Source organism: Haliotis rufescens, unplaced genomic scaffold, assembly GCF_023055435.1.
Source record: "Haliotis rufescens isolate VD_foot unplaced genomic scaffold, xgHalRufe1.0.p SCAF_1, whole genome shotgun sequence".
In the NCBI taxonomy this organism is placed as follows: Eukaryota; Metazoa; Mollusca; class Gastropoda; order Lepetellida; family Haliotidae; genus Haliotis; species Haliotis rufescens.
In genome coordinates, this window is record NW_025963779.1 from 61,325,766 (window position 1) to 61,350,851 (window position 25,086).

Below are 25,086 nucleotides of genomic sequence, written 5' to 3' on the forward strand. Positions count from 1 at the left end.
GCTAAAGAGGTGACTGGAGGAGTGAGCTGGGAAAGTGGAAATGTGGGCTTCTACAATTTGGTAACCATTGACAATCTTCCTTTACAGTGTTCAAATTAAGACTGAAAGTAATGGAGTCATTGTAATGTTGAAAGATTAGGGGCTCTATTGATTCAAAAACCATCACGGCAAACCAAGGACCTCAGAGGCCCTCTTAATTTTGATCACTGCATTCTAACTTCAGACAGCTTGAGTTTGAAGTGAGGTGAGACTACATCTGAATGAGATTTTCAGATTGGTCAATATGACTTACCGTATTCAACGTAATAAGCGCTCCGCTCTAATAAGCTCCCACGGCGACATTTGCTAAGATATTGGCTAGTGAACAATCCCAATTAGCACCCCTTCAGATTGATCAATGTACACAAGACTTATTCATTCACGTATAATACTCACTCGTGTATTATATGCACCCTTAATTATGGGAAATTAAATTCTGGAAAAATATATCTGTCATACATAAACATTTCAGGCTTTCACCAAAATAATATCCTAATAAGAGCCCCCTATTTCTAATTTTGTGAGCGCCCTGGGTGCTTATTACTTTGAATATGGTACTTGGATTTCTGTAGCAATATGCTACCTGTTACTACAGCTACATTTTACATGGGGGTCTTGTTTATAAGTACACAAGTGACTACAAGCATATTACCAATTCTTTGGTATAATATCAAATCAGTGATTGCACCATCGTTCTCATCACAGCTCACTGGCTGGGGTCACTACTATGTTCAGCTAATGTATACTTCCAAGGGGTACAAATCAACTACAAAATATGAAAAAAACAACAATAAAACAAAATATAGCAATCTTTTGCAGAATTGCTGGTTTCACTAACAGGCAGGTAGGAAAATATATCACTCCACAACCCACTAATTCCTCTTCACAAACTGTCACAAACTCAAAAATTTATCATGCACGAACAACAAACCTTCCTATAACATGCATTTTGTCAATACAACCTTTTCCTATCTATGACGGTAATTTCCAAACCATGCCTTATTCCATATCTTGTTCACATAGCACATCACAATGTCTAACAATATTAGCTTAGTTATTCATTGTCACATACTCTGGTACACTTAACACAATGACTGACAATATCAGTTCAAATAACCACGAATGACTAGTACCATTATAAAATAAGCAAAAACATGTAACAAAAAATGGTGTTCATGGCACCGCTGCTCACCAGCTACAGTTAAAGTGTCCAGAATATCACCATATTTCTGGACAGTTCAAATTAAGGCCTGTATCAGAGAACAGCTCTTATTAGAAGCCTGTCCCTTATTCTTTCATACATGTATCTTTAATGAGAAGTGATGGTACGTTTAGTGAACAATCGGCCTTACAATGTTTTTAGCTAGTTTATGTAACTGACCGACAAAAACTACCTGAGAAAAAAACACTGAAAAAATAAAATAAAATGACCTTTGGCAAAATATTTTATAATCAGTTTTTATGACAAAAACAAGTTCGTCAAACTGGTGAATAAAGATAAAAAAAATTATTCCAACAAAACACAAATGGGATAATTTTCATACTTCTGTGATGGTGTGACCTACGAGTTTATTTTTCATTTATTAGCAATCTGGAAGTTGCAAATTTCATCTGTGTTGGAGAAGTTGAAAGTTAGCAGCTAGGCAACAACTGGACAGAAAACGGGCAATGTGCCATGTTATAAGCCCACTGGGTGGGAGATCTTGGGTCCTGGGAGCTATAAATATGTCCTCACTCAACCCTCTCAACATGACCATCCACAGAAGAATTTTAGTCTCTACCATGACATTTTATTGCTCAAATTCTATTCTTCTTTGTTAACACCGACTGTCATTCTGAGGCAAGCTATCTTGCAGGTTCAACACCCATAGTGGTGGTCAAATCAAGAAGAGGAGGTTTTGAAGAAAGGTTTTTGTCTGGGGGTCATAGTATTTGCTGTTTCGAAACATGTGGTTCACATGGAAATAATGTTGTAAAAGTTGTGTTGAGATGTGTACATTCAAATAATAGTGTACACACTTCAGATCTAACTCATGAAGTATACCTTATATATAAGAAAGCAAGCAGAAACTCATACCAAGGAAATTAGGCTAAAATAATTAATAGTGTTGGTTCTCAGGCACCACCAGCATCATCCTAAAGTCTGCCGCACGTTTTGTTTTTATTTCCATTTTCAAAAAAATATAAAAATCCTAATACTTAAACACAATGCACCAAAAAAATTTAAAATGGAAACAAAAAAGAAACTTGCAATGAACTTTAGGATGATGTGGGCAGTGCCTGAGAACCAAGACTATTATTTATTTTAGCCTTAATAAACCATTTTTACCACCTTTCTCAACCAATTGTTAACTAGAGACTAAAACTTCAAACAGCATCATATGAAGATTGTCATGATTGCAAAAAATGCTAAAAATAAGTATGCACAAATAAAAAAATATTCGTTTCATTTAAACCTGCTTCTGTTGTGTTAAACAACTAAACACGATATAGAATTGCCCTGAAATTAAAGCAAAGGTGAAAGAATTCTTGGGATATTGCAAAAGCTTCATATATTATCTCTGGATATTTACAAAGTTGCATGGATTCTGAAAGAAAACTGGCAGTTGGTACTATGCTAACTGTAAATCTATAACTACCTCGATACTAATGAGCACAACCAATGGGGTTATATCACATTGTCCTTCAACAATACATACAAACTTTAGCATTATCCTCTATGGTCATCAGAAGATAATTTTCAAATGACCAGGTAACATTTTCCTTCTTTCAGTAGGCAAAGAAACAATTTGCTAAAAAATGTTTACATAGTTTAGCCCCAGCTCCATCACAGCATATGCCACCTTTGTTACCCTCACAGTATCACCTGAGCATAGAGAGCAGGGATTGAGGTATCACTGTGAGGAGCTTGAGTTCTAGGCAAGGAAAGATCTGTTAAAATCGAGAAATCATCATAAACATAATGAATTTGTTGCCCTGAAAAATATTTATTGATGTCACAATGTTATAAATGTGACAAGGATACAGTAAATCTTTTTAATTTTTCATGGACTTAGTTTTCTGTGTTTTGCTTGAGAAACTGGATAATTTGTCATGAACAATGACTTAATTCTGTACTTCAGCGTTATAATCACTCTAATGTGTATGAGGCCTATGATTCTAAACTGAAGTCTTATTAGTGAGCTATACAGATCAGGCTAAGCCTTCTTCTCATCTCTTTCCACATCACTAAACTTGCTTACAGACAATGTCAGACATCTTGAAAACGTATATATGTTTAAGTTATCATGGACGAAAAACTCCAACTGTAGTATTTCTGGGTTTGCATACTGTGGTAATCTTCACTGCAACAGTGTACATATTTATGCAAATGTAGGTGTTAGAAACTGACATGAATAATAATAGAGTACATTCTTCATTCAGTCTTTCAGAGAGACCAGAGACTCATCACAAGGTAAACTGGGACCTGATGGGCAGGGGACCCATGTTGCATATAAACCAGAGGGTTGTTTTGTTTTAGGGTTAATAACCCCAGGAAAACCTAATCTCAAGCATGTGAAGAGTGTTTCTCTTGTAAATCAAGTTACTGTATGATTGTGACAATCCATCTCAAACCACAACATCTTCATCAGTCAAAAAGAAGGATAAACAACACTGTTTCAAGTGTTGAATGAACATGACTTGTCGGAGTAGCAGGTACTTAAAACAGTGAAATTTGACTGTTTATTTGATGCTTAATGACCCAGACAGCAATATTCCAGCTATATCACTGGTCTGTAAATAATCAAATAAGGTCAAACAACCAGTGGTTGATATTATGAGCATTGTCCCATGGTGTCACGGCACATTGCCATGCAATCAACAGTCACTGAGCCTGACCACCTGATCCAGTCTTGTCACCTTTTAGGACAAACAACAGAGTGCTGAAGACCTAGTCTAGTCCGGGCTTCTTGACTATACATATGTTTCTGAATATAGTAACAAAATATATTCCATGAGATTCTTCATCCATTCAAATACTGTAACTGAAGTCAATAACACTGAAGCATAACAGCTGTGCTGAAACATCACCAAGCTGAAACATTACACATGTTGTCCCTATGACAACATATCTGATGATGAATGGTTGCTGGGCGGGTCTAGTAGTTGCTAAGGAAGTTGGGATCAACGGACGACAGCTTGGCAGACAGGAATGCATGGACACAGAACATCAGTGTATGCAGACTTGTGCACTCGATCTCCTGTAGGTACAAAATGATACCAAATGGTCATTAATGAAGTAGACTGCTGAGATGCTAGAAACAAAAGATAAATGAAACCAATGAGCATGAACCAGGATTCTAACTCACAATTACAGTTTTCTGGTTTGGCCAAGGGATGCAACTCTGCCCCTGTTGGCTGTAATGTCAAGAACTTTGCATTTTGCCCTAGAATATCAGACCTGGAGGGAGTGCTTACCCTAGATTCTACACTCCTGCTCAGGTCATTCTGGAAGAGCAGTTTGAGTTTGGTCTTGCCGTCATCTGATGATCCCTTCAGCTGGGAGAAGCGGTAGGTCCACACATATGTCTTGGTCTCATGGTCCACCAATGAGAAGCCATGTTCCAGATCCAGAGTGAGGCCGGACAAACGACCTCGCCATGAGCAGCCAAATGTTATATTCTGGAAACATTTTTGGTAGTTTGTCATATAATCTTACAGCTACTTAAATATTTACACAATGACACAAATGACTAAATTAAATGACTTAAATTAACAAATGTAAAGTGTCCATACTGCAATAAACAGGGCCGTTACTGTAGCGTTCAGCAGAAGTTTGCGTTATGTTAATTAGTTTTTAAGTTTATAGTGTTGTTAACCGAAAGTCTTGTTGCGTGTATTGCACCTCATTTTAACTTGTTAATTAAATGTCCAGCTGGGAGTGTGTTGTTGTCTGGTGTCTTTGTTCGTCGCATTGATGTCCTAGTCTGGTCTTTCATCCAGTATTGCGTCTTATCCAAATAATGAATACATAGAACCTAAACACTACAGTTACCAAAGGTAGTGTCGCATCACTGTTACAAACATTATCATCATGCGTAATAAAGTCCAGCTATTTGATTGGACAGTTGCCATCTTTTAAAACTCCCCACAAATTGGTTGTCAACTACAAGCACATCATGATGTCATAGTGTTTTATGTGATGTCATCTGCTTGTTACAATTAATATGGTCACATAAACATATTTCACCTAAATAGATCTCTGTCACTTGTGAACACAAAGATAAATTCATCACTGTAAACAGAGAGGTGTAGAGGATTTTACGACCTGAATATCCTTGTACATGTTATAAACCCCTCAACCTCTGGAGCTGTGGTGTACAAGGCCCATCAGGCCAATGAGGTAAAGTTCTGTACTCCCACTATTGACACAAGTCACTCATACAGTGATCAGAATAACTAGCACCTCAGAAGATCAAGCCATTTAAAAGAAGTCATTGATCGATACCCAAAGGCTGGAAGACCTAAAATAACATGTGACCTAAATACAAGCACAACAAGGCATTTGAAGGAAGTCATTGAGCAAGACCCAAAGGCTGGAAGATCTCAAATAACATGTGACCTAAATACAAGCACAACGAGGTATTTAAAGGAAGTCATTGAGCGGGACCCAAAGGCTGGAAGACCTAGAATAACATGTGAACTAAATATAAGCACAACGAGGCATTTAAAGGAAGTCATTGAGCGAGACCCAAACGCTGGAAGACCCAAAATAACATGTGACCTAAATACTAGCACAATGAGGCATTCAAAGAGACCCAAAGGTTGGAAGACTTAAAATAACATGTGACCTAAATACAAACAAAACAAGGCATTCAAAGGAAGTCATTGAGCAGGACCCAAACAAGGCTGGAAAAGGCAAGACAGGCAAAATCCTCCTTCTTAGAGGCAGCAATCCCTACTGTACAAGCAGTGTGTCATGTCTAAAATCTTCAATATATGATAGGTGAGAGGGGGAAACATGTACACCTGACATCTTGGCTGTTTCTCCATAAATACTTCACACAGGTTCTAATGGCTTGAAAATTCCAGGGAGGCTAAAAATTAATGATAATGTATACCTACTTTTGGAATTAAGCAGCATTTAGAATGAATGCTTGATGGCTACCTCGGATGGAAAACCGTCATGGATTAGCATCTTCTAATTATTTTGCTAAGTATGTCGATTAGGTTCCAACTGACCTTGATCCTATGGACGGCGAGACTGTTGGTCTTGTACCATGCTCTCTCAATATGTAACAAGTCTGATCTAGCCTCCACACTCAGCACGATAGACTCGCCACTTCCTGTCTGGACAGAGCAGCAATGCTGGCGGTCGTCTGGAAGCTCTTCATCCTAGACGGAAATGAGTGCCACATGTCCTTAATATTTTGTTGCCTTGTACACCATTGACACATTTCGGATTAGACTACAAAGTTACAGTAACAGGTATTTGCATTTAGGAGACACTTCCACATAATGACACACAACTTCATCAAACTGTATGAAACACTGATGTTATGGAGCCAAGAAACAGTGGTTCATGAAGTGCTTTCTGAGTATGAGCACTATATCAATGTTGACAGTGTTATGAGGCAGTCTTAAGAATTCAAACCACTGTATACATAATTTCTAAAAACAGTTTACTTGCATTGTGTCAACAGATGGTCTTTTGAAAATCACACATATGATAATGAGTTGTTAGTCAAGTATTATATGATCATTTATAAGGAAAATAGTGTCAGAAAGTTCTGAAAGTTACTTTTTCCTGTAGGCCAGTGATCATGAAAACATGTAATAACTTTTTAGAACTTGAGTATAAAAACTGGGATTGTGACTAACAAAGAGGATTTTTCATCTAACAATGAATGTTTATGTCCGTTGGCCAATACTTGGATCAAACCTGTTCAGATCAAGATTTTACAAACTGGTCAGTAATTGATTATGACATTATTGTCAGCATCAAATATATACATGTCAAATCCTAGATATACTGGCATTGTAATTGACACTGATTTATAGTTTAAACACACTTGTTGGGCTCACCTTCAGCATCTTGAACATACATTCATACACCTTGTACTTCATATCACAGCGGGTCCAGTCACGAGCATGCATCTGAAACAATATCAACCTACATTAGCCTCCAGCTTCTAAATACTGACTTACACTCTTTTGTACTTATGGCCCTATGTGAGTGAGTGAATGAGTATGGTTTTACGCCGCTTTTAGCAATATTCCAGCAATATTGATTAAATGCGGTGAGGATATAGAAGGCTACACTGCATATTAAATTATTATTCCTGGAAGCCATCAACAGATATAAGTTACGTAAATTAGGATGTTTCCAGTCATATATCAGTTGAGTACTTTTGCCATGAGTTCATGTAAACACAGAGTGAGTGAGTGAATGAGTGAGTGTGGTTTTACGCCGCTTTTAGCAATATTCCAGCAATATCACGACGGGGGACACCAGAAATGGGCTTCACACATTGTACCAATGTTGCGAATCGAACCCGGGTCTTCGGCGTGACGAGCGAACGCTTTAACCACTAGGCTACCCGACCGCCCCTATGGCCCTATGTGGTTTATACAGTCGGCAATAGTCTGGGCCATCCAAAACCACTGGTTAAAAAGGTGTGCAACAAACTACACTGTCCAAGTACGATAAATCACAGATGGTACTGCATTGCAACCACCTGATCCTTATAAGAGTTGCATTCTGCCCTGGGTGACATTCAACAAACCACAAAGCAATCTTAGTGCTACGACTACATGCATCATTAGTCTGGGTGTATCCTAGGAGTTGTGACAGTCATAGCACCAACACTGTTTTTGGGGATGTATTCTGTAGCCACTGGGTTGCTTTGTGGAGCAGGGAACATCGCATAGCCCTCCCAGGTGGAAAACTGATTGTAAGACACTCACAGGTGGAACATTGACTGTGTTATATGTGGAAAGTTGCATGTGATGCATGGAGTTTGTATTGCATGTAAGGAGCTAGTGTAGTACATCTAGTCACATGACCTAACATGGCAACGTCCATGGAGTCTGCGAGCTGTCATTCATTACAGTGTAAGACTTCTAAACTTGGTAAGTTCTAGGTACTAGTAACCATGGTGAGGTAGTTGATGACTTAAGTGGGCGATATTGTTGAGGCGGCAGTTGTAATATGGCGATGTCGTAGGTCGTAAAGTCCGTTTTGATTGATACAAAGTGATTGTTGATGCGTGAGATGTCAACAGGTGATCGCAATGCCAGGCGGAGATATAACAATAGTAAGACACTCACAGGTGGTACATCAAAGAGAAAGACCTCGGGTCCCTTGAGAGCCATGAACTTGGCTTTCCATGGCTGGTTGTGGACTGCAGCTGACATCCGCTGCTGGCTCCAGCACATGTGTGCTATCTGTAACAGCAGGCATAGCATCACCAGCACAATCAAAGAGGGATGATAGTGGATGAGCTTCTCAGTGGTAAAGATGTTGACAAAGATAGTGTGCTGAGTGCATCCCCATTTTGAACAGTACCTCTGTCATAGTATATCCGCAAGAAGCGATGCTACTAAAAAACAAAGTACCAGTAGCTGATTTGTTGAAGCTGAACTATCTATTGACCAGGGCCTCGTTTCAAGAAGCATTAGAAGCACTATGAGTGATTGAGTTAGGTTTAACACCGCTTTAACAGTATTCCGATATCATGGCGTGTCAGCTTAATGTGGGAGGAAAGCTTAAAGTGGTGCAGGTCTCAGATGTTTACCACTTTGGTGAAACCCACGAGCACGGGTATGGTGCTGACAAACCTAGAAACATAATCTGGGGGAACCGGGATTCGAACCCACAATCCTAGGTTTCTGGTGTGTCCAAGGGACGCAACTCCGCACAGCGAATTGCAGCGCCTTAGATGACTGGGCCACCTGTCCCCCCTAGAAGCACTATGACACATTAGAGACATGGGTGCCGTTGTACAAAGCGATCTTAGCGCTAAGGTGATCGTTACTGCCATACCTTAACATAGACTTACGACAGTCCTAGTGCAAAGGTTGTTTTGTACAACGGAACCTTGTTACGTGTGTGTCAGTGTAACAACTGGACACCTGAGTATCAGTAGAAGTCATGAGGGAAGTGTTATTAGTGGTGTGTTTTCTTGAGTTTGGCCTGGCTTCAGTACTTACATGGTCCTCAGACAGCAGCATCTTGTTCGTCATCTGAACCTGTCAACAAAAAACAGGAGCAGCTCAGTGGGCTGCAACAGTCCCCCTTGTCACACAACAAAACACAAACGCAAGACGCAAACAGAGGACTTTTGTCTTTTCTTGTCAAATTACCTCTTTGCAAGAGAACTGACAAAACTGGAAATTGTTTGAATGATAATGAGAACTTGTTCAGGAAGTGAATTGAGATCAACATGTTACTTGACAAGAAAAGGCAAATGTTCTATTTGATTTATTATCTGCCAGGTTTTAGTCTGAAAACCAGTGTCACCAAGGCTGACTGGAAGTAGCTCGTAAAATGCTTTCTAACAAAGCAGATTTTCTAGCTTTATTCAGCATGTTGATCCTCCGCCATCTTGTTTCAGTAGATTGCTCAGAATGCGTTGGAGATTTAAGAGAGGTAGCTCCTATAATGGGCGTAGAAGTAGATACACTCATAAACAAATTCTGACAAAAAGCAAATCGGAAATTTGTAGTACAGAATTCATTATATGCATAGATTCATATGATAATATACAGAACAATAGTCAGGAGAAATAGCTGGAAATAGACAATCCAGCGGATGCTATTAGGAGCAATGATCCCCATCATTGGGGTACAATGACATGCAATGTCACTATTGTTTTTCATTGCATAATATCTATTTTAACTATCGACAGTCTAGGATGGTATCAATGCCAACTATAGATATTTCAGTTTGATGAATTGTTCCTCCCACCCAGATCTGCCCTCTATCTGTGCCCAGTGCCGAGTCTGCTACCCACCATCTGTGTGAGCAGACTGTCGATGATGGTTGTGATGGACTGGATCCACTCGGCCAACATGCGGTTGTCCTCACAGTGCAACACCCCCGAGCTGGAGCCGTCACAGCCAAACACCTCAAAACTGTTCATTCTGCCAAACAAAACATCTTTTAGTGAAGAAACAGTGACAGATCAAATCCTCATATAACAGAGCAATTTCAAAGAGGTACATATCTTGAAAATACAGTGAATCAAATATCTTGTAGTTTCCCGTTTATGACAGAGGAAAAGATAACTTAATGTGTTCGTACTTGTGACATAATGTTTATCAACATTTTACCATGTTCACATGTACATAGGGTATCAGTCATTTTCCATTGTAAGAATAGTCATACGCCATAAACAGTCCCAAGGATTTTCAGGCTTCCAATCCCTTGTAGACATGTCTCTCTACCAGTACAGTACACACTGTTATATATAACGGCATGATGATGGATTTTTTCTATGTTGTCATAACCATGATAACATCATAGCCACACATGAATCAGACCTATGTTTGTCTGTGTCTGTCAGGAGTATTGTGAGTGTGACCTGAGCTTGTGCCTGGCAGGAGTATTGTGAGTGTGACCTGAGCTTGTGCCTGGCAGGAGTATTGTGAGTGTGACCTGAGTTTGTCTGTGCCTGGCAGGAGTATTGTGAGTGTGACCTGAGCTTGTGCCTGGCAGGAGTATTGTGAGTGTGACCTGAGCTTGTGCCTGGCAGGAGTATTGTTAGTGTGACCTGAGCTTATGCCTGGCAGGAGTATTGTGAGTGTGACCTGAGCTTGTGCCTGGCAGGAATATTGTGAGTGTGACCTGAGCTTGTCTGTGCCTGGCAGGAGTATTGTGAGTGTGACCTGAGCTTGTCTGTGCCTGGCAGGAGTATTGTGAGTGTGACCTGAGTTTGTCTGCACCTGGCAGGAGTATTGTGAGTGTGACCTGAGTTTGTCTGTGCCTGGCAGGAGTATTGTGAGTGTGACCTGAGTTTGTCTGTGCCTGGCAGGAGTATTGTGAGTTTGACCTGAGCTTGTCTGTGCCTGGAAGGAGTATTGTGAGTTTGACCTGAGCTTGTCTGTGCCTGGCAGGAGTATTGTGAGTTTGACCTGAGTTTGTCTGTGCCTGGCAGGAGTATTGTGAGTTTGACCTGAGCTTGTCTGTGCCTGGAAGGAGTATTGTGAGTTTGACCTGAGCTTGTCTGTGCCTGGCAGGAGTATTGTGAGTTTGACCTGAGTTTGTCTGTGCCTGGCAGGAGTATTGTGAGTTTGACCTGAGCTTGTCTGTGCCTGGAAGGAGTATTGTGAGTTTGACCTGAGCTTGTCTGTGCCTGGCAGGAGTATTGTGAGTTTGACCTGAGCTTGTCTGTGCCTGGAAGGAGTATTGTGAGTTTGACCTGAGCTTGTCTGTGCCTGGCAGGAGTATTGTGAGTTTGACCTGAGTTTGTCTGTGCCTGGCAGGAGTATTGTGAGTTTGACCTGAGCTTGTCTGTGCCTGGAAGGAGTATTGTGAGTTTGACCTGAGCTTGTCTGTGCCTGGCAGGAGTATTGTGAGTTTGACCTGAGTTTGTCTGTGCCTGGCAGGAGTATTGTGAGTTTGACCTGAGCTTGTCTGTGCCTGGAAGGAGTATTGTGAGTTTGACCTGAGCTTGTCTGTGCCTGGCAGGAGTATTGTGAGTTTGACCTGAGCTTGTCTGTGCCTGGAAGGAGTATTGTGAGTTTGACCTGAGCTTGTCTGTGCCTGGCAGGAGTATTGTGAGTTTGACCTGAGCTTGTCTGTGCCTGGAAGGAGTATTGTGAGTTTGACCTGAGCTTGTCTGTGCCTGGAAGGAGTATTGTGAGTGTGACCTGAGCTTGTCTACACCTGGCAGGAGTATTGTGAGTCTGACCTGAGTTTGTCTGTGCCTGGCAGGAACCTGGTCAGCCTGCCATAGAGTAGCGGTATCGAGGTGACCGTCGTCCACTGTCGCTCCAGCCTCGGAAGACCAGGGATCAGGGGACCAGACAGCTGATGTACCAAATGTGTATATACACGTCACATAAGCATAAGGTTACTTATAGCAGTCGGTTACTTGGAATAACTAAACTGAAGCCCGTATCTAGTTAAAAAGGCTAAAGAAAATGTACACCCATTTTTGTTGGTGGCCAAAAATGAAACAAATAAGAAATGGTTATTCGACAGTGGTGTATTTGATATTGGTATCATAGTTGTGTTTGGACCTTAAGTTTGCGGTGTTTCAACAAATGTTCTCAGCCTAGAAACGTTTTGTTTTCGTTAGTAATGTTTTGGTCCAATCCAAATTTCAAGCGTGTACTTTGTTTTGCTCGGCAGTTTAGTAAGCTCAGCTAGTAATAGTCTAATAATTACATCAAAATCTACAGAAAGTGATACTTATAGCCAAACCCGGGCTGTAGATATTTACAAACCTCTTGGCATAGACTGTTATAGTCACACAATACATCAAAGTTACACAAAACACGAATCACACAAAAGTACACATTCAAATCTGATATGAACCCAGACTAATAAAGGTCTGTGATATGTGATTTACTTTCATTGATTCAGTTTAAAAGATTTTTTCTTCTCCAATTTTCAGACAAATACATAATACTTTCAAGACTGTAAACATTTCAAATGCATTTGAGGAAGTTTCACAGTTTCCACTTACTGGAGGATCATCTGTTTTGGAGCGCACTTGGTTACCTAGGAGATAAAGAAAACAATCTGTTAGAGTTTTAAACTCTTACACTTACATAAACACTGAAGAAGTGAAAAACTACCATATATACAATATACCAGCACAGAAGGTGTATGGATAACGTAAGCGACATGCATGCTTGTGTGTTTGTGGTTGGTTGTACTAGTCCCGACTAATGGTGATATTATGGCAAGGAAACAACAAGTACCATCTTTTAATGTCTTAATGTCTTTTGGTATGGCACGGCCTGGGATCGAACCCAAGACCTTCCCTTTTCTGGGAGAGACACTGCAGTCTCAGAACAGAAAATGATTTGTGAGAAGGAAAGGTAGAATGATACATGCAACTTACAAGAATTACCTTTGTTGAGGAAGTGTGACGCAGGGCGGAAGTGTTTCACTGCCAGCTTCACAATGCTTCCTTCGGTGTCCTTCATCGCCTTGACAACCTGGTCATGGGTGTAGTCCTCCACATTATTGCCGTTCACCTGGAACACCGATCACGCTATGATGTTGATGTCAAGTCAAAATTATATGGTGAGTGAGTTGGGCTTTACGCCACAGTAAACAGTATTTCAGTGTGGTAAAAGACAACGACACACAACTGGAAGAAACAGGGATTTAAGCCCATGATCCGACGATCTTGATGTGGCTAAGGGACACAACTCTGATCAGATAAGTTGGTTGGTTGGTTGGTTTGTTGTTTAACGCTGCACTCGGCAATATTCCTGCTATATGGTCTGTAAATAATCGAGTCTGGACCAGACAATCCAGTGATTGATATCATGAGCATCGATCCGACTTATTGGATGACAAAAAGATAATTCTTCCATTGAAGCTAGGCAAGGGAAAAATTACTCTTCCATTGAAGCTAGGCAAGGAAAGATTACTCTTCCATTGAAGCTAGGCAAGGAAAGATTACTCTTCCATTGAAGCTAGGCAAGGAAAGATTACTCTTCCATGGAAGCTAGGCAAGGATATATTACTCTTCCATGGAAGCTAGGCAAGGGAAAGATTACTCTTCCATTGAAGCTAGGCAAGGAAAGATTACTCTTCCATTGAAGCTAGGCAAGGAAAGATTACTCTTCCATTGAAGCTAGGCAAGGAAAGATTACTCTTCCATGGAAGCTAGGCAAGGATATATTACTCTTCCATGGAAGCTAGGCAAGGGAAAGATTACTCTTCCATTGAAGCTAGGCAAGGAAAGATTACTCTTCCATTGAAGCAAGGCAAGATTACTCTTCCATGGAAGCTAGGCAAGGAAAGATTACTCTTCCATTGAAGCCAGGCAAGGAAAAGTTACTCTTCCATTGAAGCTAGCCAGGGAAAGATTACTCTTCCATTGAAGCTAGGCAAGGGAGATTACTCTTCCATTGAAGCTAGGCAAAGGAAGATTACTCTTCCATTGAAGCTAGGCACAGGAAAGGTTACTATTCCACTTAAAATGTATTCTCAAGTACTCAATACACATCCCCACACAGTGGCTATGAGAAAGAAAATGATGTGGCAGGGGTAGTCAGGTGATCAAAAGTTGTGTAAGGTCACAACGAGCAGAATTACAGTGTGTGACCCATTTGTTTGGGTAATAGTGATGCTGGGATGTGTTCGGGCAAAACGTTTTTAGAAGCTGGAATTTATGTTTTAGCATGTTTCCACGGAAGGATCTAAAGAAGAAGGAAGAAATGCATAGTGTGAGATAGGAGAAGTATAAATATGTAATAGTGATAGGATTACCTGCAGGATGGCATCCCCGACGATGAGCTCCCCGGACCTGTCTGCCGCCTGGCCGTTGATGATCCGAGAGATGAGGACTGGGAGGTTGTGTTCGGCCCCTCCTTTCACGCACAGCCCTAAACCACTGGCTCCCTCACGGTTGATCGACACCTCACGGATCTAAACACGAATATGCAAAACTAAGAACAGCAGTTTTTACAAAATACAGCATATTTGTAGCACAATTGAGGCTTTGATTCAGAATTATAGCCCTCAAATGTAGAGAACCATCATTGTATTTGGCTTGTCCTGAGCACTATTTAGTAGTTTTGGGGAAGCGGACTAGTGTGAATTTCGGACTGATAAACATGTCATGCTGATACATACAGATAAGGCAGATTAATTGCAAATTGACATTTTCTATATGACCGTCATGTTACAGACCAGAAAGGTGAGCAAGTTTAGAGGCACCATCAAAGTTGAATAATGTTCATAGGCCTTGTATTTTCAAAGGAGATGTAGAAAATGTTAAAGGTTAAGACAGGTGGACAGACTAAGCACCAAAAGCCAAAATTGAGAGTTCAGGTGAGCTAACAAGAACCCACTCAGTTAATGAAAAGTTCTGTGCCATGTGGTTACTTTTTATCAGCAGGCTACTCTTACCATATTCAGGAACACCTCATCTTCCTCCTCCAGTGGTGCCGTCACCCATTCCTCTTTCTGTATGACCAGAGTTTCTGTCATCAGCTGCAGTCTGATTGGTTGAGCCTTGCCACGCCCATCATGTAATGTCACGATTCCACACTTAACCTTCAAAGAAAGCAGTTGGAAGTTGTAGTGCAGATGTTCATCATCCATTTCCATGGTTCAAACAAAACTGGGGGGGGGGGGGGGGGGGGGGAGAGGCACGGGTGGCCCAGTCGCCGCGATTCGCTGTGCAGAGTTGTGGCGCCAGAAACCTATGATTGTGGGTTCGAATCCCGGTTTCGCCCCAATTATGTTTCTAGGTTTGTCAGCACCATACCTGTGCTCGTGGGTTTCACCGAAGTGGTAAACGTCTGATACCTGCGTCACTTCGGGCTCTCCTCCCACATTAAGCTGACACAACGCGATACAACTGGAATACTGTTAAAAGCGGCGTTAAACCTAACTCACTCACTCACTCACTCACTCACTCACTCACTCACTCACTCAAACAAACAAAACTGTAAAACTAAAACGTAAGACCAATATGTTAAGAGATTTATCAGCTCAATTTGTACATGCAAGTACACTATCAAAATATTGAAGACCACCCACCAGTATCTCAACATTATTTGTAAATTGATTTATAGACTAATCTTTGGCTATATATCATCACACATTATGACAGAAAATATAATTCTAATATATTTATGTAACATCCGGGTTAACCATGTTTGATGAATTTAGGACTTTTCAAGACATTTTATTGGCCTTTTCATGCAGATTCACATTTAATGCTTTTTCAAACCACATTTTGATGTTACTTTGAACAGGATTTTACTTATGTCATAGTGCGTCAATTTGAAGTGATACAGGTCTTAGATGTGTACCAATTTGGTGAACACACAAACATGGGATTCAGGGTTAGAAATTGGCACTAGTCCTATAGTCCTTGCCAAACTGCCCAATAGTAAAGGTATCCTAAGGACTAGTAGAATTTTGACATTTTTAAAGGTTTTGCTATATGCTATCATTATAAGGACTAGTGGACTGAAACTGTTAGTTTCTACCGCTGGTGGCCCGATTGATGCAACAAACCGAGATACATAACCAGGGGTCATCTGTGATTCAAACACATGATCATGGCAACAGTCAGGGATGATCAACATGATCCTGTGAGTGGTATTTTTTTTGTATACATGTATATCCTGGTATATTCTGATATATTTACTGATTGTAAAACAAGGTATAATCTACCATAGCACTGCCAGATTAACTGTAAAGATAGATTCCAGGAAGAAGCTAATGTTTTATTAGTCTTCTGATAATAAAGTTGGATCTGAATGGTAAAGAAAGTCAACCCAGCAGCGGTAGAAACTAACAGTTTCAGTCCACTAGTCCTTATGATGATAGCATATAGCAAAACCTTTTAAAATGTCAAAATTCTACTAGTCCTTAGGATACCTTTACTATTGGGCAGTTTGGCAAGGACTATAGGACTAGTGCCAATTTCTAACCCTGCACAGGTTTCAGACTTTTACCACTTTGGTGAAACCCATGAGCACAGATATTGTGCTGATAAAGCTAGAAACATAATCAGGGCAAACCAGGATTTGAACCCACAAACATAGGTTTCTTGCGTGCCCAACTCTGCACAGCAATTTGCACCACCTTAGACGACTGGGCCACCAGTGACTGAAATTCAGAAGACTTTGAATGTTTTCACAGTGAATTTCTTCTACTCAAACATCAAATATAAATTTATGAGTGAGTGAGTGAGTTAGTATGGTTTTACGCCGCTTTTAGCAATATTCCAGCAATATCACGGCGGGGGACACCAGAAATGGGCTTCACACATTGTACCCATGTCGGGAATCGAACCCGGGTCTTCGGCGTGACGAGCGAACGCTTTAACCACTAGGCTACCCGACCGCCCCATAAATTTTATAAAATGAGAGCATGCAAACAATATCCTCTACTTTGACATGAAACTGCTGTACCCTTCCTCCTTGTGAATCCAGGTATCGTTTGTTTGTTGTTTAACGCCACACTGAGCAATATTCTAGCTATATGACTACTGGCTGTAAATAATTGAGGATGGACATCATAAAGCATCGATCTTCGCATTTTTGATACCATGACATGCATCAACCAAATCAGCAAGCCTGACCACCCGATCCCGTTATATGCCTCTTACGACAAGCATGGGTTCCTGAAGACCAATTCTAAGACGGATCTTCATGGGTGATACAGGTATCGGCATAAGAATGTGCCCTTAGTGCCAAACTGTTGCTGTTTTCTAATAATAATTTCACAAATAATCAGAAATTAGATGAGACAATTCCTTATGTGAGAACGGAGCACCTTTAGAAATCAGTCCCGTAAGTTCCTGTGATGAAGAATTCTGCGTAAGGTCACATATCACTGAGACAAGTAACCAGTTTTTGTGAGAATTTTCTCGGCCTTGAACTCAGATTGTCAGTCCTTTAAGCTAACCGAATTAAGTCCACACTGTTAAACTAAGGACAAACTGACCTTGTCATGCCGAAATGGATACGGAAATGAATGGAAAGGAATGGGGACAAAGTGGTGACAGACACTCATGAAGGCTATGAGTATGCATTAGGGCTGGGACAAGTCCAAATTTACTACCCGTAGGCCCATCCCCCTATAATAATAATAGGTCATTCGTAGTTCGTCTGGTGATATGTTTGTCCATGCTGTTGCTTGATTGACTGGAATGTCATATTGGCACTAATTAATAAGTGTATGTAACAAATTAGCAAGTAGTGTATAAATAGTATGACTTGCCAGTGTCATACTATACACATCCCTTTACTATACACATCCAGTGAAGAAGAGTATACTGACCCTCAGGATTTTAACAGACATCTTAGGGTTAAGACAGTACAGAGACAACTGACCCTCAGGATTTTACAGACATCTTAGGGTTAAGACAGTACAGAGAGACAACTGACCCTCGGAGTTTTAACAGACATCTTAGGGTTAAGACAGTACAGAGAGACAACTGACCCTCAGGATTTTAACAGACATCTTAGGGTTAAGACAGTACAGAGAGACAACTGACCCTCAGGATTTTACAGACATCTTAGGGTTAAGACAGTACAGAGAGACAACTGACCCTCGGAGTTTTAACAGACATCTTAGGGTTAAGACAGTACAGAGAGACAACTGACCCTCAGGATTTAAACAGACATCTTAGGGTTAAGACAGTACAGAGAGACAACTGACCCTCAGGATTTTAACAGACATCTTAGGGTTAAGACAGTACAGAGACAACTGACCCTTAGGATTTAAACAGACATCTTAGGGTTAAGACAGTACAGAGAGACAACTGACCCTCGGAGTTTTAACAGACATCTTAGGGTTAAGACAGTACAGAGAGACAACTGACCCTCAGGATTTTAACAGACATCTTAGGGTTAAGACAGTACAGAGAGACAACTGACCCTCAGGATTTTACAGACATCTTAGGGTTAAGACAGTACAGAGAGACAACTGACCCTCGGAGTTTTAACAGACATCTTAGGGTTAAGACAGTACAGAGAGACAACTGACCCTCAGGATTTTAACAGACATCTTAGGGTTAAGACAGTACTGAGAGACAACTGACCCTCAGGATTTTAACAGACATCTTAGGGTTAAGACAGTACAGAGAGACAACTGACCCTCAGGATTTTAACAAACATCTTAGGGTTAAGACAGTACTGAGAGACAACTGACCCTCAGGATTTTAACAGACATCTTAGGGTTAAGACAGTACAGAGAGACAACTGACCCTCAGGATTTTAACAGACATCTTAGGGTTAAGACAGTACAGAGAGACAACTGACCCTCAGGATTTTAACAGACATCTTAGGGTTAAGACAGTACAGAGAGACAACTGACCCTCAGGATTTTAACAGACATCTTAGGGTTAAGACAGTACTGAGAGACAACTGACCCTCAGGATTTTAACAGACATCTTAGGGTTAAGACAGTACAGAGAGACAACTGACCCTCAGGATTTTAACAGACATCTTAGGGTTAAGACAGTACAGAGAGACAACTGACCCTCAGGATTTTACAGACATCTTAGGGTTAAGACAGTACTGAGAGACAACTGACCCTCAGGATTTTAACAGACATCTTAGGGTTAAGACAGTACAGAGAGACAACTGACCCTCAGGATTTTAACAGACATCTTAGGGTTAAGACAGTACTGAGAGACAACTGACCCTCAGGATTTTAACATACATCTTAGGGTTAAGACAGTACAGAGAGACAACTGACCCTCAGGATTTTACAGACATCTTAGGGTTAAGACAGTACAGAGAGACAACTGACCCTCAGGATTTTAACAGACATCTTAGGGTTAAGACAGTACTGAGAGACAACTGACCCTCAGGATTTTAACAGACATCTTAGGGTTAAGACAGTACAGAGAGACAACTGACCCTCAGGATTTTAACAAACATCTTAGGGTTAAGACAGTACTGAGAGACAACTGACCCTCAGGATTTTAACAGACATCTTAGGGTTAAGACAGTACAGAGAGACAACTGACCCTCAGGATTTTAAAGGATGCCCATGGGCTAAGACAGTACAGTTTTTTTTAAGCACATCCAAGGTAGGCCTGGACAAACCCAAATTTACTACCCGGGTACCAGGCCCCCAATTAACCAACCCTACCTGGGTACCAGACCCCCAATTACCCAACCCTACTTGGGTACCCACTGTAGGTCTCAGGAGATGTCTCAAAATGTCTGATTGGGAACATTTTGAGCATAGCCCTGGCAAACGTATTAAGATACATGTATTAAACAATCTGGTCATTCGTAGGCATGGTGTCGTGCGACTTCAGTCTAGAAATACCTATGAATGGTCAAAATGCCATCTGGCACACTAATCTCATTCTGTAATCTACATAACCCAAAGTGGTAAAGATGATTTGAAATGATGTGAACTGAAAACAGCTCCAGGCATCAATTTTTCATGAGTACGCATGAATGACATCAATGGTATTTAATAATTTGTGACAGAAAAGTGTGGGAAGGAATACTGTAAGGGTAACATAGATCTTAATATGGAATGAGGGAGGCGTGGCTACTAACGCTCTGAGCATGAGTATCATATCTGTGTAATTGCAGCGAGTGACAGTAGCTTGGATGACGTTCCGTGACAGTCTCCCCCATCTAATATATTCAACACCAAACCACTTCATCCTGCTCTCACAACATTTATATGCGAAGAACAAACAACTGTCACAAATTATTCATGCAAAACAATAAAATGAATTATATGTTTTTTTGTATGCTTTGCGGCCAATGCTACATTATGTATGAGAAGAGGGCATAACCACCTTCCACCCCACACAGCCCTTATCCATCTTTGTCATCACAGACCTAATTGATTCATTACAAAAGATAGATAGTGTTCGGACTGGGGACGTTTGGCTGTGTGCAACGTCACCAAGTAAATAAGTAAATATCTTAATTTCTGTGAACAATAATGAAAATTACTCAATTGAAACAACAAATAATGTATATTAGTTCCTATTTAGGATCTTGTTAGCATGTTAGCCAAATAAATTAAGTTGAAACAGAGGCGACTGTGCTTGTCGTAAGAGGCAACTAACGGGATTGGGTGGTCAGGCTTGCTGACTTGGTTGATGTATGTCATCGATCCCAATTGCTTGGATCGATGCTCATGATATTAATCACTGTATTGTCTGGTCAAGACTTGATTATTTACAGACTGCCGTCATATAGCTGAAATATTGCTGAGTGTGGCATTAAACAACCAAACAACCAAGTTGAAACAAAAAAACAAAAAAACATGCTGAAAATATTATGCTTTCAGAAACTGGCACTTGCTATAAAATGCGCCGCTGCAGCCTGTACTTGCTCAACAAATATTTTGCTGTGCACAGTTGCGTCCCTTGGGCTTGCCAGAAATCTATGATTGTGGGTTTGAATCCCGGTCCGCCCCGATTATGTTCCTAGGTTTGTCAGCACCATACCTGTGCCCGTGGGTTTCACCAAAGTGGGAAACGTCTAGGACCTGCATCACTTCGGTCTTTCCTTCCACATAAAGTTGACATGCCATGATGTAACTGGTATACTGTTCAAAGTGGCGTTAAACCCAACACACTCACTCAACATCACTGGGCTTCTTCAATGACATTACAGAGATGCTAGAGGTGGCTTATGCACACCCGATTACACAGCAACCCTGTTGCAAGGCTGATGTCACACGGAATTGTTTTGCCAGTGTATCTGACGACACAATTCTACAAATTACATCATAAGGTATTGTGACATGTTCGTAACTGAATTCTCAAGGTAGATCGACCACAGAGTTTGTAAATATTCTGCAACATTGACATGTTAAATATAAATATAAATAAAATAAAATATAATATTAACGCTACACTGGTGTAGCATGGAGGTCAAAAGACAGTATGCTAAATGATGAATAATCATGTCCCATGACTGTAGCAAGATATATCAAGAGATGGTTCCGGCAAATTAATGTCAATCTAGTAGCCTTGTTGGTTTCTTAATGTGTCATTCCTATCAAGACTGTGAATCGCTTGCTAAATTCACAGACAACAAAAGTTATCTCGCTGATTCCATCATACATTACATTCTTACACATTTTGCAGTAGGCTTATGACAGCAGTAGCAACACGACAATCCCTGCAAGTCATGGAGTGTCGGAGGAAATGTACTATTTATGAACTGTCAAACTAGTGGAGTAGCCGATAGATCTGTCATGCAAGCGTTAATGTGCAGAAATATACGTCTATTTTTCAGTGCTTAGACTTAATAGAACTGCAATACCTCTGTCATTTTTTTCTGTGTTCAGTCTACCATTATTATGCGGCACCGAGGAGTCAAATTACACTCTACAAGTGGCATTTTCTAGCACGGCATTCCATCACATTACTTTCCGAAGAGACAAATTTGTCCAAGACTACTTTCCTAACCAATAACATTATGGAGTGCAGAGCACAAACGAACTTCTGACGACAGAATAACATCCCCGTTAAAAATGTCTGTTATATGCACTGAATTTGTTAAATGAGTTTCGAATATGACATTTTAACTTTTTTTTATAAAACATAGGTAGGAGCTCGTCCCGACATTATCCGATGTTGGTGTTTTTGGGAGAATGGAAGAGTAACTGTTAATTAGTTAAATATTGTTATTAATAATATTACAGGTGGACACTACTGTGTAATATGCCATACTGTAATTAAAGAAATTACACATGCTACCTAATAATTTGACAGACATGAAAGTGGAAGAAACGGAACACTCATTGTATCGAGATAGAGTTACGAACGTCAGACTGAACACGCAGGGTCAAGCGTACGTCACTTGGGATCGATCGAATGTCTTGTTTGATAGGCATGACTTAGAAGTTGACGGATGACAAGGTAGACACACTTTATGGATAACAACTTCTTTAATTACTGTAAAGGCGACGTTTCGGTATAGATCCATATACCGTTGTCAAGCAGTCTTGTCATGCTTGACAACGGCATAAGGATCTATACCGAAACGTAGGCCGAGGGTGACATCTTTCCTGGAACAAGGCTTATATAGCCCAAATCACATGACCAGGAAGCCTAAATAAATATACGAATAATGAGGAATGGCATTTGCAAAGCTCCTTTTAAATGGCTCTCAATAAATGCATGGTAACACAATAGAGACTAGGCTTAACAATTAACACGTTAATCTGGGGATTAGCACCCTGTAATTAATGTATATTGAATGATTCTAGACATATGTGGATAAAGAGGTATAGTTAAGCCCTTTGAATAAAATGTTACTTCCAGCAATGGTTGTCATGGATTCTGAGCCGCTACGACAACTAAAGTTTCTTGAAAATTTTACTTCAAACATGAACTAATTTCTTTATAAATTTTCGTACCCCAAATATCGGAAGCTTTTTTTTCTGGCCGTAATTTTAAAACCACAATTCCAGTACTTTTATTTAAATATCCTTTCATTGGGGCTTTTCGTTAATCTTATTTCAGTTCTAAGAAATGGATGGCTCTTGCTGGTACGATAATTGGTGTTTTCAAATACGATAAACAATAACATTAGCAATCGACACGCACGCAAGCCATTTCCGAGTAGACACATTGCGAACACTGGGCAATAACAAGAGTTACCCAAGACATCCCCTATGCCATGTAGTAGTATCATTTCGTTATTGATAATAAATATTCTAATTAATCTGTAGTGTACTTCTCACGACTATTGGACCAATTCAGATTAATTAGTATATTAGGGTTAATTGGCAAAGTAGACAGAACTTTTTAAATTACTGTAAAGGCGACGTTTGGGTATAGGTCTGCTTTGTCATCCTTCAACTTCTAAGTAATGCCTAGCAAGCAATTTAGGGTTAATTGGGTTGTGTTATCCAATAAACACGAATTAAGACCGGTTAGACTAATTCAGAATTTATTTTGGCATGATTGTGCGAAATTACCTCCAGACTTGTCGAAAAAGAAGATGTTCATTTCTCATGAATATTTATTTCTCTCGTGACACAGAGACATTGACAAAGAAAATATATATAGAGAATCTCACCCGAGTGTCTTTTGATATCTAATATATCAACACGAGTTGATAAAAGTGGAACAATTCCGAGGCTTGTCGATGATTTTTGTCACTTTTATTAACGAGTGTTGATATATTTGATATCAAAAGACACGAGGGTGAGATTTTATTTATCATCCAACATCATTCTTCCAACTTTTTCAATTTGTAGACAGTAATTAGCAGTGTCTTCAGTGTAAAAAGTACTGCAAACAGCTTCAGTAGCAGAGCCATTAGTGATGTCATTTGATTGTGACGTCATTGTAACCAGTGACGTCACAATGGTCTGTAAAGCATTGTGATATAATTTCATTGCAGCGATATCTACAGTGTAGATATCGCTTGATCTATCTCCTGTGGGAGCCAGTTTTGGATGCTAAATACACAGTAATGGAACAACAATGAGTGGAGCACACGCAGTCCACATTGCATGTACATAGCTAATCTTAATGGAAGAGGTTTATAAGAGCATGGCATAAGCGAAATACGTAAAGTTTACAGTATTTAATATTTGCCGTAATATGATGGAAGATATATATATTTCTTATATAATCCATTTTACGGCATTGTAATATAAAATGTAATTCATTACCAACATTAATTTTACACAGTGAACAAAGTCTAACTTCCTTATTGATATTATACCATCTACCTGTTTCAATATGGAGTCGGTGATTGGCGCTTCTAATTATAGTAAGCCAAACGCACTCATTAAGAGGTAAATACAATAAAAAATCTTCCATTGAGAGAATAATTTACACAAATTGTACTGTCTTTTGATGATTTGACTTTACTTTGCCTCAACAGATTGATCGGTAGGGACAGTTTGACCTTACCTTAGCCGTTATCCATTATACCTGATAGTTTCGTTTCCGAAAGAACGAATGAATACTAATATGATACCATTCTTAACTTTACAAAAAAAACATTCACTGGTTACGTACCCGTCACCATGAAACCAAGAGGAGTTTGTTTAACTTTCAAAATATATTTACAATATCTTAAATGAATACGTTCCACGTTGACAAAGTCTTTATTTCATAACCCAGTTCATTAACGACATTTTACCTTGATGGCACACCGGTTCATTCCTTATAGTATTAAGTACCTTTGGGCTTTGCTTCGTCTGTTTATTACTTTCACTATGTGTCTTTTCATAAATGTTTTGTTTTTTAAATATTTCACGAAATATTGTTTCACTTACAATAATACACATAGTTTGGAATAATGATTGCTTGTGAACCAAGAGATAATTGACTTCTTGATATTATTAGTGAGTGTGTAATTCAGTAAACAAACATGTCTACAAACGGTGCAGTCTTCCTTTGA

General features: G+C 40.0%; 1 protein-coding gene across 2 annotated transcripts; it reads right to left on the reverse strand.

Moving 5' to 3' along the window:
- Positions 1–459: 459 nt before the first annotated feature.
- On the reverse strand, positions 460–22,121 carry LOC124145049 (gamma-1-syntrophin-like). Of its 2 annotated transcripts, none has more exons than XM_046514705.2 (13): positions 21,985–22,121; positions 15,119–15,265; positions 14,477–14,635; positions 13,104–13,230; positions 12,714–12,748; positions 11,934–12,052; positions 10,035–10,164; positions 9,232–9,270; positions 8,350–8,466; positions 7,105–7,176; positions 6,262–6,414; positions 4,498–4,701; positions 460–4,280 (listed from the first exon to the last, which is right to left on the reverse strand). In XM_046514705.2, exons 1-13 carry the CDS (start codon positions 21,991–21,993, stop codon positions 4,179–4,181), a joined length of 1,413 nt encoding a protein of 470 aa, XP_046370661.1. In that variant the 5' UTR covers positions 21,994–22,121; the 3' UTR covers positions 460–4,178. The 2 variants fall into 2 exon arrangements, with proteins under 2 accessions (XP_046370661.1, XP_046370660.1); XM_046514704.2 differs by having other exon boundaries at positions 13,095–13,230.
- Between the last annotated feature and the right edge of the window lie 2,965 nt (positions 22,122–25,086).

What these genes read in the sequence shown, in the direction of transcription:
- LOC124145049 (XM_046514704.2), bottom strand. An exon ending in CCAAAACAGATGATCCTCCA is followed by an intron (nt 12,053 to 12,713) that starts GTAAGTGGAAAC and finishes TTGGTACATCAG; the next exon opens with CTGTCTGGTCCCCTGATCCC. An exon ending in GCAGGAGTGTAGAATCTAGG is followed by an intron (nt 4,281 to 4,497) that starts GTAAGCACTCCC and finishes TTGTACCTACAG; the next exon opens with GAGATCGAGTGCACAAGTCT.